Here is a 22813-nt window from a genome sequence, read left to right as displayed (position 1 = left end):
AAAAGTGAATTTGGCTTTTTTATGTGCAAACTGCAGCAAAATTTGTTGAAAAAGTGGCGCAGAACACAAATTTTTTTAAAGAATTTTGCCATGTTGGCACCACGTGTGCAGATATTTTTATCAGTAGGGGGCGTGGCCTCGGAAAAAGGGCGCGAGAAGTGGTGGGGTTTAAACTGTGATAAATTCTAAAGAGTATGCGCCAGCGAAAAATAACTTATCCACAGGATCGTGGGGGGAGGGGGGGACCGACCGCTGGCATCCCCCCGCGATCACCGGGACAGGACCTGGCACTCATGGAGGAGCGCGTGCTGCATTCAATTCTATGGAAGCGCCGAAAAGATGCGAGTACATCGGGAATCATTGGCGCTCCTATAAAAAATGAATGGAGCGCGTGCCGTCTACCCATAGATGACACACGTTCCTCTCTGAGAGCGCAGGGGTCCCGTCCTGGAGATCGCGGGGGGCCTCTGCGCAAAAGTTTTACTTTAAAATAAAAGTAAAACTTTGCACGGTTTTGAATATGTTCCCCCCGCACCTATGGTGCGGGGGGAACATATTCAAGAACTTGCAAAGTTCTACTTTTACATTAAAGGGGTTATCCAGGAAAAAACTATTTTTTATATATATCAACTGGCTCCAGAAAGTTAAACAGATTTGTAAAATCCCCTTAGCAAACCTCTTCTAAACTGGGCGGTTCCCGAGTCAGGTGTCATCAGAGAGCACTTAGACAGAAAAGAACAACCTTAACTTCAGAAGCTCATAAGTACTGAATGGATTAAAGGGGTATTACAGGAAAAAACTTTTATATATATATATATATATATATATATATATATATATATATATATCAGCTGGCTCCAGAAAGTTAAACAGATTTGTAAATGACTTCTATTAAAAAAACTTAATCCTTTCAGTACTTATGAAGTTTAGGTTGTTCTTGTCTGTCTAAGTGCTCTCTGATGACACGTGTCTGGGGAACCGCCCAGTTTAGAAGAGGTTTGCTATGGGGATTTGCTTCTAAACTGGGCGGTTCCCGAGACAGGTGTCATCAGAGAGCACTTAGACAGAAAAGAACAACCTTAACTTCAGAAGCTCATAAGTACTGAAAGGATTAAGATTTTTTAATAGAAGTAATTTACAAATCTGTTTAACTTTCTGGAGCCAGTTGATATATATATATAAAAAAAGTTTTTTCCTGGATAACCCCTTTAAAGCTCCACCCTTATTTACGCTATTAGTAAATCCAGCGGCTCCGTGGCTGCCGTTACGCCAGAATTAAACCCCCAACTCATATATTTCTGCAACTTCAAAGTACTGCAAGTTGGCCCTAAAGTCGCATGTGAGAAGGTCCCCTCCATGCAAAGCCACTCCCCCTTCCCGCCTCCTTCCCTTCCCCTTGGCACGAGCGGCGCAAATCCTCAAAAGTCACATATTTTGGCGCAGAAATGGCGTTCTGTGAGCGCACATAGCCTCTCCTGTGCAAAAACGAGTGTCTATTTCTGCATCCAAAACATCCATTCTATGTTATTTTCCTTAATTTGCGTTGAATTTAACGTGAAAACACCCGACAGCTGACAGGTAGTTATTCCAGCTATACAAACAAGTGTGCGGTGTTTTCTTTGTGCTTTATGTCATTTTTTTCTTTTTTGCATTTTGTTATTTTATGCGTTTTTTTTTTGTTTTGTTTTGTTTTTGGAAATAAACACTACCAAACACCCCAAAAATGGCAAGCGAAGACCCGTTTCCTGTAAAAGGTTGTAGCAAAACATTAGAAAAGCAATATAATTTTACTATTCAACTAAATTATACTGACGTGGACACGATTACTGCGTCATTTATACCGCGCCGTAAGTGCCATAACAACAAAACCAAATTTTTTTCCCGAATATATAAGACATTACAAGGGCCCAAAAGTGGTGAAATTAAAATGTTTTTTTAAAAACAAACAAACCAACCTGTCTTGCATATAAAAACACTCTTGTGCAGCTATATGGATGGAAAACATAATAAAGTTCGAGCTTTCGGATACCATTATAGAAGGAAACAATAGATCGAAGCTGTATTAGTCCTTAAAGGGGTACTCCGGGGGAAACTTTTTTTTTTTTTTCAAATCAACTGGTGCCATAACTTTTTGTAAATTACTTCTATTTCAAAATCTTTAACCCCCCTTAAGGCAGTGTTTCCCAACCGGCGTGCCTCCAGCTGTTGCAAAACGATAACTCCCAGCATGCCCTGACAGCAGAAGGCTTTCCGAGCATGCTGGGAGTTGTAGTTTTGCAACAGCTGGAGGCACCCTGGTTGGGAAACACTGCCTTAAATGGGTACTCTGGAGGAATATATATATATATATATATATATATATATATATATATATATATATTTATTTATATATATTTATTTTTATTTTTTTTTCTTCAAATTAACTGGTGCCATAAAGTTCTACAGATTTGTAAATTACCTCTATTTAAATATCTTAATCCTTCCAGTATGTATCAGCTGCTGTATGCTCCACATGCTCCACAAGTAGTGTAGTTATTTTCAGTTTGACCACGGTGCTCTCTGCTGACACCTCTGTCCGTGTCGAGAACTGTCCAGAGCAGGAGCAAATCTCCATAGCAAACCTCTCTTGCTCTGGACAGTTCCTGACATGGACAGAGGTGACAGCAGAGAGCACTGTGGTCAGACAGAAAAGAACTACACAACTTCCTGTGGAGCAAACAGCAGCTGATAAGTACTGGAAGGATTAAGATTCTTAAATAGAAGTAATTTACAAACTTCTAGAACTTAATGGCACCAGTTAGTTTGAAAAAATTCTTTCCCCTCTGGAGTACCCCTTTAAGGCAGGGTTTCCCAACCAGAGTTCCTCCAGCTGTTGCAAAACTACAACTCCCAGCTTGCCCGGACAGCGGAAGGCTGTCCGGGCATGCTGGGAGTTGTAGTTTTGCAACAGCTGGAGGCACCCTGGTTGGGAAACACTGTACTCCGGAGGAAATTTATTATTATTTTTTTCAATTTAACTGGTGCCATAAAATTCTACAGATTTGTGAATTACTTGGGAACTGTTCAGAGCAGGAGCAAATCTCCATAGCAAACTTCTCCTGCTCTGGACAGTTCCTAACATGGACAGAGGTATCAGCAGAGAGCACTGTGGTCAGACTGGAAAGATCTACACAACTTCCTGTGGAGCATACAGCAGCTGATAAGTACTGGAAGGATTAAGATTTTTAACTAGAAGTAATTTACAAACTTGTAGAACTTAATGGCGGCAGTTAGTTTGAAAATTTTATTTTTCTTCCGGAGTACCCCTTTAAGGCAGTGTTTCCCAACCAGAGTGCCTCCAGCTGTTGCAAAACTATAACTCCCAGCATGCTGGGAATTGTAGTTTTGCTACAGCGGGAGGCACGCAGGTTGGGAAACACTGCCTTAAGGAGTTAAGGAACATAAGTATGCAAAATGTCTCCTAGAATGATAATTTCTCTGTACTTGTTGCCAAATCGTTCCTTAAGAGAATTTCGCGGTGACAGCGGGCGCACGCATTAACTTAGTGAATGAAAATAGGTTAATTACATTCCTTGTTGGCAACTGTAAAAAGTGCTGTACTTGGCAGAGAAGCTGCATAACGGAGCTTAAAAAATAAAAACAACGGGGGCTCCAAATATTGAGCCTATCTGGGTCCGCGTGACGGCGCCCGGCGTAGATTCTGGTCGGCGCAAACCATTTTGCTGTCAATGGGGATGAGAAGGAGATGACAACATATGGTTAATCTGATCCTCACATAAACCCATTATAAGAGCGTAATCGGGGGTCTCCGCTATCTGACACTGCTATGAGGCTTCTCTTATATATGACGCTATTATTTATAGTCTTAAAGGGGTACGCCGGTGAAAAACGTTATTATTATTTTTTATATTTTTTTAAAATCAACTGGTGACAGAAAGTTCTACAGATTTGTAAATGACTTCTACTTAAAAATCTTAAACCTTCCAGTACTTATCCGCTGCTGTATAATACAATGGAAGTTCATTTCTTTTTGAATTTCCTGTCTGTCTGAGCACAGTGCTCTCTGCTGACACCTCTGTCCATGTCAGGAACTGTCCAGAGCAGGAACAATTTCTCATAGCAAAACTCTCCTGCTCTGGACAGTTCCTGACACGGACAGAGGTGTCAGCAGAGAGCACTGTGGTCAGACAGACAGGAAATTCAAAAATAAATGAACTTCCTTTGTATTATACAGCAGCTGATATGTACTGAAAGGATTAAGATTTTTTAATAGAAGTAATTTACAAATCTGTTAAACTTTCTGGCACCAGTTGATTTAAAGAAAAATGTTTTCCACCGGAGTACCCCTTTAATTATTGCTACTTATGCTGCTCTTTCAGTTTCCTCCTATTTGGTGGTGGGGCCCCTCTCATTTTACCAAGGGGCCCTATGAAATCTTGTTACACTTCATCTAGTGACCACCAACCATAAAGCTTACTGCACTACCTAGAAAGCATTGGAACCACCAAGCTTGTTGTGCTGCTAAATATAACTATCAAGTATAACGTGCCCTTTGGCCTGTTGGACCAACCAAACTTGTCATGCCTTTCAATGTGAACTATAACCATTAAGCGTAATGTGCCATTTAGCATGTTTATAACCAACAAGCTTATCTAGAAAGTATTGGAACCACCAAGCATGCTGTGCCTTCCAATGTGAACTATAACCACCAAGCATGCTGTGCCTTCCAATATGAACTATAACCACAAAGCATGCTGTGCCTTCCAATGTGAACTATAACCAACAGGCGTAACATGCCATTTCACTTGTTTATAACTATTAAGCTTATTGCACTACCTAGAAAGCATTGGAACCACCAAGCTTGTTGTGCCGCTAAATATAACTATCAAGCACAACGTGCCATTTAGCATGTTGGACCAACCAAGCTTCTCACGCCTTTCAATGTGAACTATAACCATCAAGCGTACTGTGCCGTTTAGCATGTTTACAACCATCAAGCTTCTTTCACTATCTAGAAAGTATTGCAACCACTAAGCATGCTGTCCCTTCCAATGTGAACCATAACCTACAAGCGTAACATGCCATTTTGCATGTTTATAAGGGTGCAGGCACACCATGTTTTCACTGTACGGGTGTCGGATCCGGTGGGGGGAGGGGAAAATCGTGCGCTCCCGTACCCCAACCGGATCAGTGCTGAAATCCATTGACTTTATTGAGCCGACTGGTGTCACCGTTTTACTCCGGTCGGCTCATTTTTGACCCGTATCCGGTTTTCTGACCGGACCTCAAAACATTGTATACTACATTGTGGTCAGAAAACCGGATACGGGTAAAAAATTAGCCGACCGGAGTAAAACGGTGACGCCAGTCGGCTCAATAAAGTCAATGGATTTCAGCACCGATCCGGCTGGGGTACGGGAGCGCACGATTTTCCCCTCCCCCAGCCGGATCCGGCACCCGTACAGTGAAAACATGGTGTGCCTGCACCCTAACTATTAAGCTTATTGCACTACCTATAAAGCATTGGAACCATCAAGCATGCTGTGCCTTCCAATGTGAATTACAACCATCAAGCGTAATGTGCAGTTTAGCATGTTTATAACCAACAAGCTTACTGCACTACCTAAAAAGTATTGGAACCATCAAGCATGCTGTGCCTGCCAATGTGAACTATAACCATCAAGCATGCTGTGCCTGCCAATGGGAACTATAACCATCAAGCATGCTGTGTCTGCCAATGTGAACTATAACCATCAAGCATGCTGTGCCTTCCAATGTGAACTATAACCATGAAGCATGCTGTGCCTTCCAATGTGAACTATAACCATCAAGCATGCTGTGCCTGCCAATGTGAACTATAACCATCAAGCATGCTGTGCCTGCCAATGTGAACTATAACCATCAAGCATGCTGTGCCTGCCAATGTGAACTATAACCATCAAGCATGCTGTGCCTTCCAATGTGAACTATAACCATCAAGCATGCTGTGCCTGCCAATGTGAACTATAACCATCAAGCATGCTGTGCCTTCCAATGTGAACTATAACCATCAAGCATGCTGTGCCTGCCAATGTGAACTATAACCATCAAGCATGCTGTGCCTTCCAATGTGAACTATAACCATCAAGCATGATGTGCCTTCCAATGTGAACTATAACCATCAAGCATGCTGTGCCTGCCAATGTGAACTATAACCATCAAGCATGCTGTGTCTTCCAATGTGAACTATAACCATCAAGCATGCTGTGCCTGCCAATGTGAACTATAACCATCAAGCATGCTGTGCCTTCCAATGTGAACTATAACCATCAAGCATGCTGTGCCTGCCAATGTGAACTATAACCATCCAGCATGCTGTGCCTGCCAATGTGAACTATAACCATGAAGCATGCTGTGCCTTCCAATGTGAACTATAACCATCAAGCATGCTGTGCCTTCCAATGTGAACTATAACCATCAAGCATGCTGTGCCTTCCAATGTGAACTATAACCATCAAGCATGCTGTGCCTTCCAATGTGAACTATAACCATGAAGCATGCTGTGCCTTCCAATGTGAACTATAACCATGAAGCATGCTGTGCCTTCCAATGTGAACTATAACCATCAAGCATGCTGTGCCTGCCAATGTGAACTATAACCATCAAGCATGCTGTGCCTTCCAATGTGAACTATAACCATCAAGCATGCTGTGCCTGCCACTGTGAACTATAACCATCAAGCATGCTGTGTCTGCCAATGTGAACTATAACCATGAAGCATGCTGTGCCTTCCAATGTGAACTATAACCATCAAGCATGCTGTGCCTTCCAATGTGAACTATAACCATCAAGCATGCTGTGCCTGCCAATGTGAACTATAACCATCAAGCATGCTGTGCCTGCCAATGTGAACTATAACCATCAAGCATGCTGTGCCTGCCAATGTGAACTATAACCATGAAGCATGCTGTGCCTTCCAATGTGAACTATAACCATCAAGCATGCTGTGCCTTCCAATGTGAACTATAACCAACAAGCTTATTGCACTACCTTTTACAGTACTGGAGCAGCCGGGTGCTGAGCAGAGATCGCGGGGGTCCCAGCAGTAGGACCCCCGTGATCAGTCCTCTTATCCATTGGATAGGAGATAAGGGGTCCAAGGGCGGAGTACCCCTTTAAACCTGTGGCCCATTTCATGTGACGTTGGACGGGATTCAGCAATAAATATCCATTGTTCTTTCCCTGTGGATGGAAGTTTGTGCGATTGTTGCCAGAAAAGCTTTTATGTCCCGGGGGAAGCGAACGTAATGTTGATTTTAGCGCGGTCGCTCATTTTAGCATATGATGAAGAATTACACAAATCACACGTCGTCTTTGGGGAACGTGTCCTTAAAAACATAAGCTATTGTTTAAATAAAGTTTTTATGTTAAACATTTTTTTTTTAAAGGAATTTTCGGTGATTTTTAACATTTTTTTAAATTTATTTTTTAATTTTTTATTTTTTTTAACATTTTCCATTTTACTATCTATATTATAAATTATAGTAATAGTTACTATAGAGCAGTGGTCTTCAACCTGCGGACCTCCAAATGTTGCAAAACTACAACTCCCAGCATGCCCGGACAGCCAACGGCTGTCCGGGCATGCTGGGAGTTGTAGTTTTGCAACATCTGGAGGTCCGCAGGTTGAAGACCACTGCTATAGAGTAACCGCAATTGGTTTGCTTTAAAAGGGGTACTCCGGTGGAAAACTTTTTTTTTTAATCAACTGGTGCCAGAAAGTTATACAGATTTGTAAATCACTTCTATTAAAAAATCTTAATCCTTCCAGTACTTATTAGCTACTGAATACTACTGAGGAAATTCTTTTATTTTTGGAACACAGAGCTCTCTGCTGACATCACGAGCACAGTGCTCTCTGCTGACATCTCTGTCCATTTTAGGAACTGACCAGAGTAGGAGAAAATCCCCATAGCAAACATATGCTGCTCCGGACAGTTCCTAAAATGGACAGAGATGTCAGCAGAGAGCACTGTGTTCCAAAAAGAAAATAATTTCCTCTGTAGTATTCAGCAGCTAATAAGTACTGGAAGGATTAAGATTTTCTTTTATATTTTTACATTTCTGGCACCAGTTAATAAAAAAAAAAAAAAAGTATTCCACTGGAGTACCCCTTGTTACGCCGAGCACTCCGGGTCCCGCTGCTTCCCCGGAGCGCTTGCGGCGTGCTTCTGTATGCAGCACTCCGGTCGGCACCGCTTACCGCGAGCGCTGTGTCCATGTTCTCGGAGGGGACGCGATCCGAGGTGCGGGACGTGCCCACTCTCGGATTGCGTCCCGTGTCTCTCACCCTCCACGTCCTCCTTCACTGCCCTCCCGGTGCGCGCGGCCCCGCTCTCTAGGGCGCGCGCGCGCCGGCTCTATGAGATTTAAAGGGCCAGTGCACCACTAATTGGTGCCTGGCCCAATCTGTTCTGAACACATAAAAACCCACTTCCCCTTCCTGTCCTTGCCGGATCTTGTTGCCTTGTGCCCTGAGAAAGCGTTATAGTGTGTCCCAAGCCTGTGTACCTTGACCTTCTGCTGTTGCCCCTGACTACGAACCTCGCTGCCTGCCCTGACCATCTGCTACGTCTGACCTCGCCTCTGTCTAGTCCTTGTGTACCGCGCCAGTCTCAGCTGCCAGAGAGGTCGAGTCGCTACTGGGGAACACGACCTGGTAGTTACTGCCGCAGCAAGTCCATCCTGCTTTGCGGCGGGCTCTGGTGAATACCAGTAACTGCTTAGAACCGATTCCCCAGTACGGCCCGCGTCATCGCCTCTCTGGTACAGGGAATCCACCTCCAGTGTCTTCACCAGCCGATAGTCCGGATCCTGACAGTAGATCTGGCCATGGATCCCGCTGAGGTACCGCTGCCAAGCCTCGCTGATCTCACCTCCGTGGTTGCCCAGCAGTCCCAGCAAATTGCTCAACAAGGACAACAGCTGTCGCAGTTGACCGCCATGATTCAACAGCTTCTGCCTCCACAGCCTCAACCGCCAGCTCCAGCATCTCCTCCTCTCCGAGCTGCTGCTGCTTCTGCTAGAGTCCGCCTGTCTCTCCCAGATAAGTTTGACGGGGACTCTAAAAATTGCCGGGGATTCCTGTCCCAATGCTCCCTGCACTTGGAGATGTTGTCAGACCAATTCCCCACTGAACGGTCTAAGGTGGCGTTCGTTGTCAGTGTACTTTCTGGGAAGACCTTGGCCTGGGCCATGCCGCTTTGGGACCGCAACGATCCTGCCACTGCCTCAGTCCAGTGTCCGCAGTATCTTTGAGGAACCTGCCCGTGCCTCATCCGCGGAAACAGCCTTACTGAACCTTTTCCAAGGAGACTCTACCGTGGGCGAATACGGCATACAATTCCGGACTTTGGCCTCTGAGTTGGCCTGGAACAATGAGGCTCTCTGCGCGACCTTTAAAAAAGGGTTTATCCAGCCATATTAAGGATTGTCTGGCCGCACGAGAGATACCCTCCTCCCTGACTTAACTAATCCACCTGGCTACCCACATTGATATGCGCTACATTGAGAGACGTCAGGAGCTCCGCCAGGAGAAAGATCTCGTTCGCACCAGGCCATACCCACGCCTGGCTCCTCTCTTCCAGCATCCTTTGCAGCCTGTTACTGTGCCTCCCGCTGAGGAGGCCATGCAAGTGGACCGGTCTCGCCTGACCCAGCAAGAGAGGACTCGCAGGAGGAACGAGAACTTATGCCTATACTGTGCGAGCTCAGAACATTTCCTAAAGGACTGTCCTCTTCGTCCTCAGCGTCAGGGAAACGCTCGCACCTAGTGATCGTGGGAGAGGCGTCACTGGGTGTAAATTCTTCCTCTCCACGCCTGACTATTCCAGTGCGGATTTCTCCAGCTGATAAAGTCTCCTTCTCTGCGGAGGTATTCTTGGACTCTGGTTCAACAGGAAATTTCATAAAAGCCTCCTTCATCAACCGGTTTAACATCCCTGTTATCTGTCTAGTCAAGCCCTTCTATATTTCCTCTGTTAACGGAGAACAACTGAATTCTACCGTGCGTTACCGCACGGCCCCTGCACGCATGACCGTGGGGGTTCTCCATCAAGAAAGGATTGAGTTCTTTGTCCTGCCTAACTGCACCTCAGACATCCTTCAAGTCTCCAATGCTTCTCCTTTGCTCGGCCTTCCAAAGGCATATCAAGACTTTTCTGACGTCTTTTGCAAAAAACAGGCAGAGGTCTTACCACCACATAGACCCTACGACTGCCCTATTGACTTGCTCCCTGGGACCACGCCGCCCCGTGGCAGGATTTACCCTCTTTCCACTCCGGAAACTGAGGCCATGACGGAGTATATTCAGGAGAATCAAAAAAAAGGTTTCATCAGGAAGTCTTCTTCTGCTGGAGCAGGATTCTTCTTTGTTGCCAAGAAGGATGGGTCTCTACGCCCTTGAATTGACTACCGCGGCCTCAATAAGATCACTATAAAGAACCGCTACCCTCTGCCACTCATCTCGGAACTCTTTGACCGGCTGCGCGGAGCAAAGATTTTTACTAAGCTTGACCTCAGGGGCGCGTACAATCTCATCAGAATTCGTGAAGGAGATGAGTGGAAAACTGCTTTTAACACCAGAGATGGTCACTTCGAATACCTGGTCATGCCATTCAGTCTTTGCAACACCCCTGCAGTCTTCCAAGACTTTGTCAATGAGATCTTCCGGGACTTGTTGTATACTTGCGTGGTGGTCTATCTCGATGACATTCTAATCTTCTCCTCCAACCTAGAGGAACACCGCTTCCATGTTCGCCAAGTGCTCCAGCGCCTCCAAGTTAACCATCTCTACGCCAAAATTGAAAAATGCCTCTTTGAACGTACCTGTCTTCCTTTCCTAGGATATCTGGTCTCAGGACAGGGCCTTCAAATGGACCCCGATAAGCTCTCCGCAGTCTTGGATTGGCCACGCCCCTCTGGACTTCGCTCTATCCAGCGCTTCCTCGGATTCGCTAATTACTACCGTCAGTTTATCCTCCACTTCTCCACCATCGTGGCTCCCATTGTGGCGCTGACCAAGAAAGATGCGAATCCAAGATCCTGGCCTCCCCAAGCGGAAGAAGCTTTTTCTCGCCTTAAGGCCGCCTTCGCCTGCGCACCAGTCCTGACTAGGCCTGATCCACTGAAGCCATTCTTCCTCGAGGTGGATGCCTCTTCAGTAGGAGCCGGGGCGGTTCTTCTTCAGAAAAATGCTAAAGGAAAAAACGTCACTTGCGGTTGTTTCTCTAAAACATTTTCTCCTCCTGAAAAAAATTGCGCTACTGGTGACCGAGAATTGCTGGCCATTAAAATGGCACTCGAGGAGTGGAGGCATCTCCTGGAAGGGTCTCTCCACCCGATCACCATCTACACTGACCACAAAAATCTGTCATACCTACAGTCCGCTCAGTTCTTAAATCCTTGCCAGGACAGATGGTCATTGTTCTTCGCTCGCTTTAATTTTCAGATACATTTTCGTCCTGCAGACAAGAATGTCAGGGCGGATGCCCTTTCCCGTTCCACTGATGCCACGGAGGAAGAAACCTCTCTCCGACACATTGTTCCCCCTGAGTGTCTGATCTCTGCTGCTCCGGCTTCCCTGGCACCAGTCCCTCCAGGAAAAACCTTTGTCCCTCCACGTCTTCGCCTCCGGACTCTCAAATGGAGTCACTCCTCCCACTTGGCGGGTCACGCTGGAATCAAGAAATCCACTCAGTTGATTGCCAGACACCATTGGTGGCCTTCCCTTGAAAGGATGTAACTGACTTTGTACGCTCCTGTACTGTCTGCGCACGTGATAAAATTCCTCGCCAAAGGCCCGCGGGTCTTCTTCTTCCTCTGCCTGTACCCGAACAGCCTTGGTCACACATAGCGATGGACTTCGTCACTGACCTTCCTGTATCCCATGGCAGCACTGTCATTTGGGTGGTCGATTCTCCAAAATGGCCCATTTCGTTCCACTCCCTGGCCTCCCTTCTGCGCCACAATTGGCGAAGCATTTCTTTTTGCACATTTTTCGTCTCCACGGACTGCCTACGCATATCGTCTCCGATAGAGGCGTTCAATTCGTCTCGAAATTCTGGAGAGCACTCTGCACCCAATTAAAGATTAAATTGAATTTTTCCTCCGCCTACCACCCGCAATCTAATGGACAAGTGGAGAGAATAAACCAAATCCTTGGTGACTACCTGCGACATTTTGTCTCCTCCCGCCAAGATGATTGGGTTGACCTGTTACCCTGGGCCGAATTCTCGTACAATTTCAAAGACTCTGAGTCATCCGCCAAGTCTCCATTCTTTGTGGTGTACGGCCATCACCCACTTCCCCCCCTCCCTATCCCCACTTCATCTGGAGTTCCTGCCGTAGATGATTTGACCCAGGACTTTTCCTCTATCTGGAAGGAGACTCAGAGGTCACTCTCGCTGGCCTCCTCTCGTATGAAGAAACATGCGGACAAGAAGAGAAGAATTCCTCCTGTCTTTGCCCCTGGTGACAAAGTGTGGCTCTCTGCCAAATATATTCGGTTCTGTGTCCCTAGCTACAAGCTGGGTCCACGTTACCTCGGGCCATTTAGGGTCAAAAGTCAAATCAACCCTGTCTCTTACAAGCTTCATCTTCCTCCTTCTCTTCGTATTCCTAACTCCTGTTTCCCTTCTCAAGACTCTCATTCTTAACCGCTTTTCTCCCAAGGTCACCGTTCCTGCTCCTGTCTCGGGCTCCTCTGACGTTTTCTCGGTTAAAGAAATTTTCGCTTCAAAGATTGTCAGAGGTAAAAAAAAATTTCTTGTTGATTGGGAGAATTGTGGTCCCGAGGAGAGGTCTTGGGAGCCAGAGGACAATATTCTAGACAAAGAACTCATCTACAGATTCCTTGGTTCCAAGAAGATGGGGAGACCCAAGGGGGGGGGGGGGGTACTGTCACGCCGAGCGCTCCGGGTCCCGCTGCTTCCCCGGAGCGCTCGCGGCGTGCTTCTGTATGCAGCGCTTCGGTCGGCACCGCTGACCGGGAGCGCTGTGTCCATGTCCTCGGAGGGGACGCGATCCGAGGTGCGGGACGTGCCCACTCTTGGATCGCGTCCCGTGTCTCTCACCCTCCACGTCCTCCTTCACTGCCCTCCCGGTGCCAGCTCTATGAAATTTAAAGGGCCAGTGCACCACTAATTGGTGCCTGGCCCAATCTGTTCTGAACACATAAAAACCCACTTCCCCTTCCTGTCCTTGCCGGATCTTGTTGCCTTGTGCCCTGAGAAAGCGTTATAGTGTGTCCCAAGCCTGTGTACCTTGACCTTCTGCTGTTGCCCCTGACTACGAACCTCGCTGCCTGCCCTGACCTTCTGCTACGTCTGACCTCGCCTCTGTCTAGTCCTTGTGTACCGCGCCAGTCTCAGCTGCCAGAGAGGTCGAGTCGCTACTGGGGAACACGACCTGGTAGTTACTGCCGCAGCAAGTCCATCCTGCTTTGCGGCGGGCTCTGGTGAACACCAGTAACTGCTTAGAACCGATTCCCCAGTACGGCCCGCGTCATCGCCTCTCTGGTACAGGGGATCCACCTCCAGTGTCTTCACCAGCCGCTAGTCCGGACCCTGACACCCCTTTAACCAATACTCACTTATACTTATGTATGTCTCTTTTGATATTTGTTCAATAAAATAATAAGATTTTATATAATTGGTTCTTTTTGAGTTATTATTTTGAGTATTATAAAATAATCCGGAGATTTTGCAGTTTTCATTTTGGCCACTAGGGCTCCAATATGTGATGATAAGGAGGAGGAGGCTGCTGGAAAGGGATATGTACAGTATTACAGTAAGAGGTGACACCTGGAGATAGAGAAGACAATAGATGATGCTCACAGATCAGCCTCCCCTTCCCTGTAGATAGAGAAGACAAGAGATGATGCTCATAGATCAGCCTCCCCCTCCCTGTAGATAGAGAAGACAAGAGATGATGCTCATAGATCAGCCTCCCCCTCCCTGTAGATAGAGAAGACAAGAGATGATGCTCATAGATCAGCCTCCCCCTCCCTGTAGATAGAGAAGACAATAGATGATGCTCATAGATCAGCCTCCCCCTCCCTGTAGATAGCGAAGACAATAGATGATGCTCACAGATGAGCCTCCCCCTCCCTGTAGATAGAGAAAACAATAGATGATGCTCACAGATCAGCCTCCCCCTCCCTGTAGAACATCTACGGCCAGAACATACATTCCTCTTGCTTTCTAAGAAGGAGACTGCACTTACCAGTATAGGAAATCCCATTAGAAAGTCGTATATAAATACAATCCCCGATATCAAATAAGTGATCTGCAGTGAAGTTTTAATGGGCTCCGATCCATCGATTGATGACCTTCGCTTCCCATGAGCGTCCTCCACCACAATAGTGGGCACATTGAATTTATTTTTGTCAACGTTCTGCCCAGTTTGTATAGAAAATGTCTGAAAAAGAGAGATTCCAATGCAGACGACCCCGACCACCACGCTGCCGCTGATCAGTAAGAGAAAGCACAGTCCGAAGCCAAGTCCAATCTCTGTAACAATAAAGCGGCAGTCCCCGGCATAGAACCTCTGAGTGGGGTTGTGCCATCCGACTGCGGGTAAGGTGGAAAGAATGAACGACACCATCCATATTCCCATCACTGTGTGCACGGCTTGCTTCTTTGTGTTGCTTAACCTAAGAAAAATATAAGCAAAATTACTATTAAACAGTATATATATGTCTCATACGTAAAAAATGACAATGATACATTTAAAGGATATATTCCAATATATAGAAGTAATCTTCACAAAAAATATAACTTTTTGCTATTTATCCTGTACTGATCCTGAGTTATATCCTGTATTATACTCCAGAGCTGTACTCACTATTCTACTGATGAGGTCACTGTGTACATATATTACATTACTGATCCTGTACTGATCCTGAGTTATATCCTGTATTATACCCCAGAGCTGTACTCACTATTCTGCTGGTGAGGTCACTGTGTACATATATTACATTACTGATCCTGTACTGATCCTGAGTTATATCCTGTATTATACTCCAGAGCTGTACTCACTATTCTGCTGGTGAGGTCACTGTGTACATATATTACATTACTGATCCTGTACTGATCCTGAGTTATATCCTGTATTATACTCCAGAGCTGTACTCACTATTCTGCTCGTGAGGTCACTGTGTATATACATTACTTATCCTGTACTGATCCTGAGTTATATCCTGTATTATACCCCAGAGCTGTACTCACTATTCTGCTGGTGAGGTCACTGTGTACATATATTACATTACTGATCCTGTACTGATCCTGAGTTATATCCTGTATTATACTCCAGAGCTGTACTCACTATTCTGCTGGTGAGGTCACTGTGTACATATATTACATTACTGATCCTGTACTGATCCTGAGTTATATCCTGTATTATACTCCAGAGCTGTACTCACTATTCTGCTGGTGAGGTCACTGTGTATATACATTACATTACTTATCCTGTACTTATCCTGAGTTATATCATGTATTATACTCCAGAGCTGTACTCACTATTCTGCTGGTGAGGTCACTGTGTACATACATTACATTACTTATCCTGTACTGATCCTGAGTTATATCATGTATTATACTCCAGAGCTGTACTCACTATTCTACTGATGAGGTCACTGTGTACATATATTACATTACTGATCCTGTACTGATCCTGATATATTCCCCTGTATACACCTGATATATTCCCCTGTATACACCTGATATATTCCCCTGTATACACCTTATATATCCCCTGTATACACCTGATATATTCCCCTGTATACACCTGATATATTCCCCTGTATACACCTTATATATCCCCTGTATACACCTGATATATTCCCCTGTATACACCTGATATATCCCCCTGTATACACCTTATATATCCCCTGTATACACCTCATATATCCCCCTGTATACACCTGATATATTCCCCTGTATACACCTGATATATCCCCCAGTATACACCTGATATATTCCCCTGTATACACCTGATATATTCCCCTGTATACACCTCATATATCCCCCTGTATACCCCTGATATATTCCCCTGTATACACCTGATATATCCCCTGTATACACCTGATATATCCCCCTGTATACACCTTATATATCCCCTGTATACACCTCATATATCCCCCTGTATACACCTTATATATTCCCCTGTATACACCTGATATATCCCCCTGTATACACCTTATATATTCCCCTGCATACACCTGATATATCCCCCTGTATACACCTGATATATTCCCCTGTATACACCTCATATATCCCCCTGTATACACCTCATATATCCCCTGTATACACCTTATATATCCCCTGTACAGTCGTGGAGATAATATATTCCCCTGTATACACCTTATATATCCCCCTGCATACACCTGATATATCCCCCTGTATACACCTGATATATTCCCCTGTATACACCTGATATATCCCCCTGTATACACCTTATATATTCCCCTGTATACACCTGATATATCCCCCTGTATACACCTTATATATCCCCTGTATACACCTCATATATCCCCCTGTATACACCTTATATATCCCCTGTATACACCTCATATATCCCCCTGTATACACCTGATATATCCCCCTGTATACACCTTATATATTCCCCTGTATACACCTTATATATTCCCCTGTATACACCTGATATATTCCCCTGTATACACCTGATATATTCCCCTGTATACACCTGATATATTCCCCTGTATACACCTGATATATTCCCCTGTATACACCTTATATATCCTCCTGTATACACCTTATATATCCCCCTGTATACACCTTATATATTCCCCTGTATACACCTGATATATTCCTCTGTATACACCTGATATATTCCCCTGTATACACCTGATATATTCCCCTGTATACACCTGATATATCCCCCTGTATACACCTTATATATTCCCCTGTATACACCTTATATATTCCCCTGTATACACCTTATATATTCCCCTGTATACACCTGATATATTCCCCTGTATACACCTGATATATTCCCCTGTATACACCTGATATATTCCCCTGTATACACCTGATATATTCCCCTGTATACACCTTATATATCCTCCTGTATACACCTTATATATCCCCCTGTATACACCTTATATATTCCCCTGTATACACCTGATATATTCCCCTGTATACACCTGATATATTCCCCTGTATACACCTGATATATTCCCCTGTATACACCTGATATATCCCCCTGTATACACCTTATATATTCCCCTGTATACACCTGATATATCCCCCTATATAAACCTTATATATCCCCTGTATACACCTCATATATCCCCTGTATACACCTCATATATTCCCCTGTATACACCTGATATATTCCCCTGTATACACCTGATATATCCCCCTGTATACACCTTATATATTCCCCTGTATACACCTGATATATCCCCCTGTATACACCTTATATATCCCCTGTATACACCTCATATATCCCCTGTATACACCTGATATATCCCCCTGTATACACCTTATATATCCCCTGTATACACCTCATATATCCCCTGTATACACCTGATATATCCCCCTGTATACACCTTATATATCCCCTGTATACACCTCATATATCCCCTGTATACACCTCATATATCCCCCTGTATACACCTCATATATCCCCTGTATACACCTCATATATCCCCTGTATACACCTCATATATCCCCCTGTATACACCTTATATATCCCCTGTACAGTCGTGGAGATAATATATTCCGTCGCGCAGCCATGAATTCATTGTGGATCTGAAGGTCAGGGAAGGAATATCAGTTTTCTAGGTCACCGGATCTCATCCATAAACATGAAAATCCACTACAAATGGGAATTTGTGATCCTGACTATTAATAAAATAACCGTAACTCCCATTAATATGACAACAAAACGTGAACAATTCCCCGAAAACAATCAATAGGGAAATCGTATCCTCCGCGTCTCCAATGATTTCTCCATCTAGAATTTCCACATGGCCGGAATATAATATTATCTCCAATAACAAACATAAACCGGATCGCACGTAATTCCTCTAAAGATAGTGACAGCGACAGCGCAGCGTCCGCGCCGAGACAGATTTATCACCGGCCGCCCCATGTATTGATTCCGGGGGTAATTTAGTCATTATCCTCACATTATGAGCCTAAATTGGTGCAAAATGGAAAAAGGGATCAATCGTTTCTTGTGAAAAATTAGAAAATTTCTGGCGTTTTATTTTGTAATCATTTTTTTAATGGGATTCACTGTGCGGTAACATTGATCTTCTCGTTATTCTGGGGGTCGGTACGATTGTGGCAATACCCAGTGTATACAGCTTTTTATTTTCTTTTTCCTTTTCACAATAAAATCCTTTTTATTGGTACCATTTCTGGGATACATGTTACTTTTTCATATTTTTTATTCCATGCTTTGGACTAAAATTAGGGCATTTTTTTTGCTTTTTTGTTGTTTTATTTTTCTTTTTTTTTGCGGTGTTCAAAGTGCGGGATAAAAAACATTATCCTTTTATTGTACAAGTCATTACAAACGTAGCAATAACTTTTTTTTGTGATACACAGAGCTTTTTCGGGAAAGGGGCATTAAATCTTTTTTTTTTTTTTTTTTTTACACTTTATTTATTTATTGAAAATCCTTTTCTTTTGATACTTTTCCTGTTATACTATCTATACCATACATCTGGATTGCAGCACAGCAGAGCTGTCAGTATTACCTGACATTCAGCCTGTGCTATCCTGCCTGTGGCTGGACCTCCCTAGAGGCTGCCATATTAGGCAGACAGGAGGCCATCAGGTGACCTCCTTCTGCCATGGCAACCAATGGATCGCCATTGGGAAACAGGGGGAGCCCCCTCCCCTTGTCAACCCCATAGATGCCGTGATCAGTAATGATCACGGCAACCATGGGGTTAATGCTGTCGAGACTGACACGATCCCGGTCTCAGCAGCTGCGGTGGGACCCTCGCTGTGATTGACTGACAGGTCCCACCGAAGATCTCATGCAGCGCATCACGCTGTGCAGGATATTGCTAGGACGTATGCATATGGCCAGTTGCACGAACATACAGGGCTCAAGTCCTGCAGGAACGTATGGGAACTGAGTTCCCATTAGTAGGAGTCCTGGAGGACCAGCCCTTGAGTAGAAGAGTCCCCACACTTTTTTTTCCAGGACTTGACCCCTGCAAACATGTCAGCAGCTGGGACATATGCAGAGATCATGGGCGGGAAAGGGTTAAAGCAGAGCTTTGATTGGTTGCTTTGGGCTGAAAGTTGAGCAGTAATTGGTTGCTATGGGCTAATCGTTGAGCTGTGATTGGTTGCTATGGGATGAAAGTTGAGCAGTCATCGGTTTCTATGGGCTGAAAGTTGAGCTGTGATTGGTTGCTATGGGCTGAAAGTTGAGCTGTGATCGGTTGCTATGGGCTGAAAGTTGAGCTGTGATTGGTTGCTATGGGCTGAAAGTTGAGCTGTGATCGGTTGCTATGGGCTGAAAGTTGAGCTGTGATTGGTTGCTATGGGCTGAAAGTTGAGCTGTGATCGGTTGCTATGGGCTGAAAGTTGAGCTGTGATTGGTTGCTATGGGCTGAAAGTTGAGTAGTAATTGGTTGCTATGGGCTAAAAGTTGAGCTGTGATTGGTTGCTATGGGCTGAAAATAATTGGTTGCTATGGGCTAAAAGTTGAGCGGTGATTGGTTGATATGGGCTGAAATATGAGCTGTGATTGGTTGCTATGTGCTAAAAGTTGAGCTGGGATAGGTTGCTATGGGCAAAAACAGACAGTTTTTGTTTCAGGTGAATTGATAAACCCAGGCCTGTGTAGTTTAAAATTCTGAGAGTTAACTCTTTAAGGCAGAGCTGGTGCAAAATCTATTGACAAAAAGGCGTAGTGCGGTGGACTCAGGTGTTGCAAAACTACAGCTCCCAGTATGCCTGGATAGCCTCTGGCTGGGAGTTGTGGTTTTGCAACATCTGAAGGTTTACACTTTTGAGAACACTCATCTAGCGCTTTCTGGAGACCCTTCCCCTCCCACAATGTGTAAAGGCCCTGTCATGAACAGGGAGCAGGGAGAAGTGAGCCCTTAGCTGTCCCTAAAAACAACTCTCCCTACCTACTTGCTCATTCATCCTAAACGATGGTTCGACAACTGGGAGCCGGTCACTTCCTGCGCTAAAGTGCATGGGCGTAAGAGTCAAACAAACCAAAACCAAATAATGGGAATACTACTAAGCTACAAACAGATGTACCAGGCAGGATATAGCAAACTAACAAACAGTTCAAGAACCACACTAGAAACCCCCACTCCAATCATGGAGGGACATCAATACCAAAGCCAAATAGGCTCCTAGCTAACAGGCACACACCACAGTGTGAACAGGATACAGGGGTAGGAGGGAATAAAAATACTAAATACAAGCAAACACAAAGACTCACTCACTCCTAGATAGACGGAATAGCACAAAGTAGAGGGACCCCCCCCCCCCCCCCCACAGACCTTCTGCCCTTTCTACATGGGCCTTAAGCTGGTCATATACCTTAGGTTAAAATCGGCAAAACCCACCAATTTTGGTGGAATCGTCCGACCAACTAATTTGTATTGGGCTCACTATCTTAAGGAGAAGGATCTGGTTGAATTTGGTCATCGGCTATCTAAATGTGTGGACTACTTTAGAGCAATGGTAGATGATGCCTTTATGATTTATAAGGTGAAGTATATAGACAGGCAGTAGCTTCATGGGACACACTTTATCCCACTACAGATTTTTTGGAAATGATGTAACTACATAGTACCAAAATATAGAAGCCCCATACATAAATCTTCTGGCCAATGCAGGGTGACTTGTTGACACCCTCCTGACACCAAGCACCCAAGGTTGATATGGTGAGACATGTTCATGGGTGGGTCTCCTGCATGATAGATGAAGACCACCATTCCATATTTTCTATTTTATAAAGTAAGGATTATGGCAACATTTTTGAATTTTCGAGCATATAGAATCAGGTTATGTGTAGGCGCCATTTTAGACACATGGAAACATCTGGAACACCTGGTGGGACACTTGGTCCTATATCTCTTCAGAACTTTCACTACATTAAATGACCAGTTCCCAACTACTTGATATAATAAGGTCATAGAAAACCCTAAATGTTTCTTCTTTAGAAAATGGGGGGGAATTTAACAAGGGATTTAGACAAGTTTTTTTGCAGTGAAGTGGGGCTAAAAAATTGCAAGCGCATTGTATGTGACTTTTTTGCGCCTTTTCCCGACACAGCAGATTACTGAGAAATGACAGTCAAATCTGTGTTCGTGGATGCAGTGGTCAGAAAGTTTAGAAAATTTATGACTAAAATGTCACATAAATGCAAAAATGGTCCTGTTAAACACTACATATCAGGGTGCAAAAATGAGCAATCATACAGCCCTGAATATGGAAAATAAGAAGGTTATAGGGGGGTCAGCAATGCAACACAGCAACACACAGCACATTACACACTTTTCCTTTCAGTGTGAAATTGATTGTGCTGAGGTGATTTCCGCGAGCTGCGTATCGCTCAGATATATTTATCATATGTTCTGCGACATTTCATAAATTTGGCGCACGTCAGCACTTTCACAGCAGAAGATTATTGACTGTAAAACACGTCCACCATAGACAAAAATAATATATTCCCCCCCCCCAGGGCTTTTCCCAGGATTCCGGAGACCTACCTGTAGTTTACCGGCCAGCGCACCATCCACATGCGGTGATAGGATAGAGAGGTGACAGAGAAGCAGGTGACAAGGCTTAAGGTATAGAAGGTAGAGACGAACACTTTGCAGACCCCCTCGTTCCACTCATAGTCTGAGTGCTGTTTCCTTAGCTGGACCACCGAGTACATGGTGATGGGTATGGCCATGTTAAGGATATGAGTCCCGGCCAAGGTGCAGATTAAAAACTCCAAAGGCTTCCATTTCTTCTGTTTGGCACTTATACTGAGAATCCCCCAGGCGTTCGCTAATAGTGAGATCCCTGAACATATAAGCCAGGCTACCGCGTTGTTGTGCAGTCTCTGCTCATCATTCATGGTGGAGGGTGAAGGCACCATTAGGAGAAGACAGCAGTGGATCAGATATGGAGACCAGCAATAATGTTAAATGCATCTTCTGGTACAAGGTGTTAGGCTAGTGGTAGTGTATTCTGAAAAATCACAATATCCCCATCGTGGCTGCACAACCTGTAAGACAATAATATACGGATAGACCATTAACATTATATAGCGGTGCAGGTATCAATATGTATCACTGAGCTTAGATTCATCCTATTAATTTAGACAATGACCTTAAGGAGTCAACACGATAAGACCAGGTTGGGTCACATGAAATGGTGTTATATAGTTCTGTAATATCTGACTCCTAGATTATGATTATTCCATACTGTACCTCTGTATATACAAGAATATACCTACTATAATACTGCTCTTATATACAAGAATATAACTACTATAATACTGCCTCCTATATACAAGAATATAACTACTATAATACTGCTCCTATATACAAGAATATAACTACTATAATACTGCTCCTATATACAAGAATATAACTACTATAATACTGCCTCCTATATACAAGAATATAACTACTATAATACTGCTCCTATATACAAGAATATAACTACTATAATACTGCTCCTATATACAAGAATATAACTTCTATAATACTGCTACTATATACAAGAATATAACTACTATAATACAGCTCCTATATACAAGAATATAA

At 44.2% G+C, this 22813-nt stretch overlaps 1 protein-coding gene across 1 annotated transcript in view; it reads right to left on the bottom strand.

The window, feature by feature from the left end:
* The window catches only part of GPR153 (G protein-coupled receptor 153), a 108669-nt gene that overhangs the window by 26264 nt on the left and 59592 nt on the right, over window positions 1-22813 (bottom strand). The window contains exons 2-3 of the mRNA XM_056543243.1: window positions 21764-22269; window positions 14263-14692 (exon numbers count right to left, since the gene is read on the bottom strand). Coding sequence (XP_056399218.1) covers window positions 14263-14692; window positions 21764-22140 — 807 coding nt within the window. The 5' untranslated portion in view covers window positions 22141-22269. The remainder of the gene's footprint in view (window positions 1-14262; window positions 14693-21763; window positions 22270-22813) is intronic.

This window comes from Hyla sarda, chromosome 10 (assembly GCF_029499605.1).
Source record: "Hyla sarda isolate aHylSar1 chromosome 10, aHylSar1.hap1, whole genome shotgun sequence".
In the NCBI taxonomy this organism is placed as follows: Eukaryota; Metazoa; Chordata; class Amphibia; order Anura; family Hylidae; genus Hyla; species Hyla sarda.
This window is presented reverse-complemented; position numbering and strand designations above follow the sequence as displayed.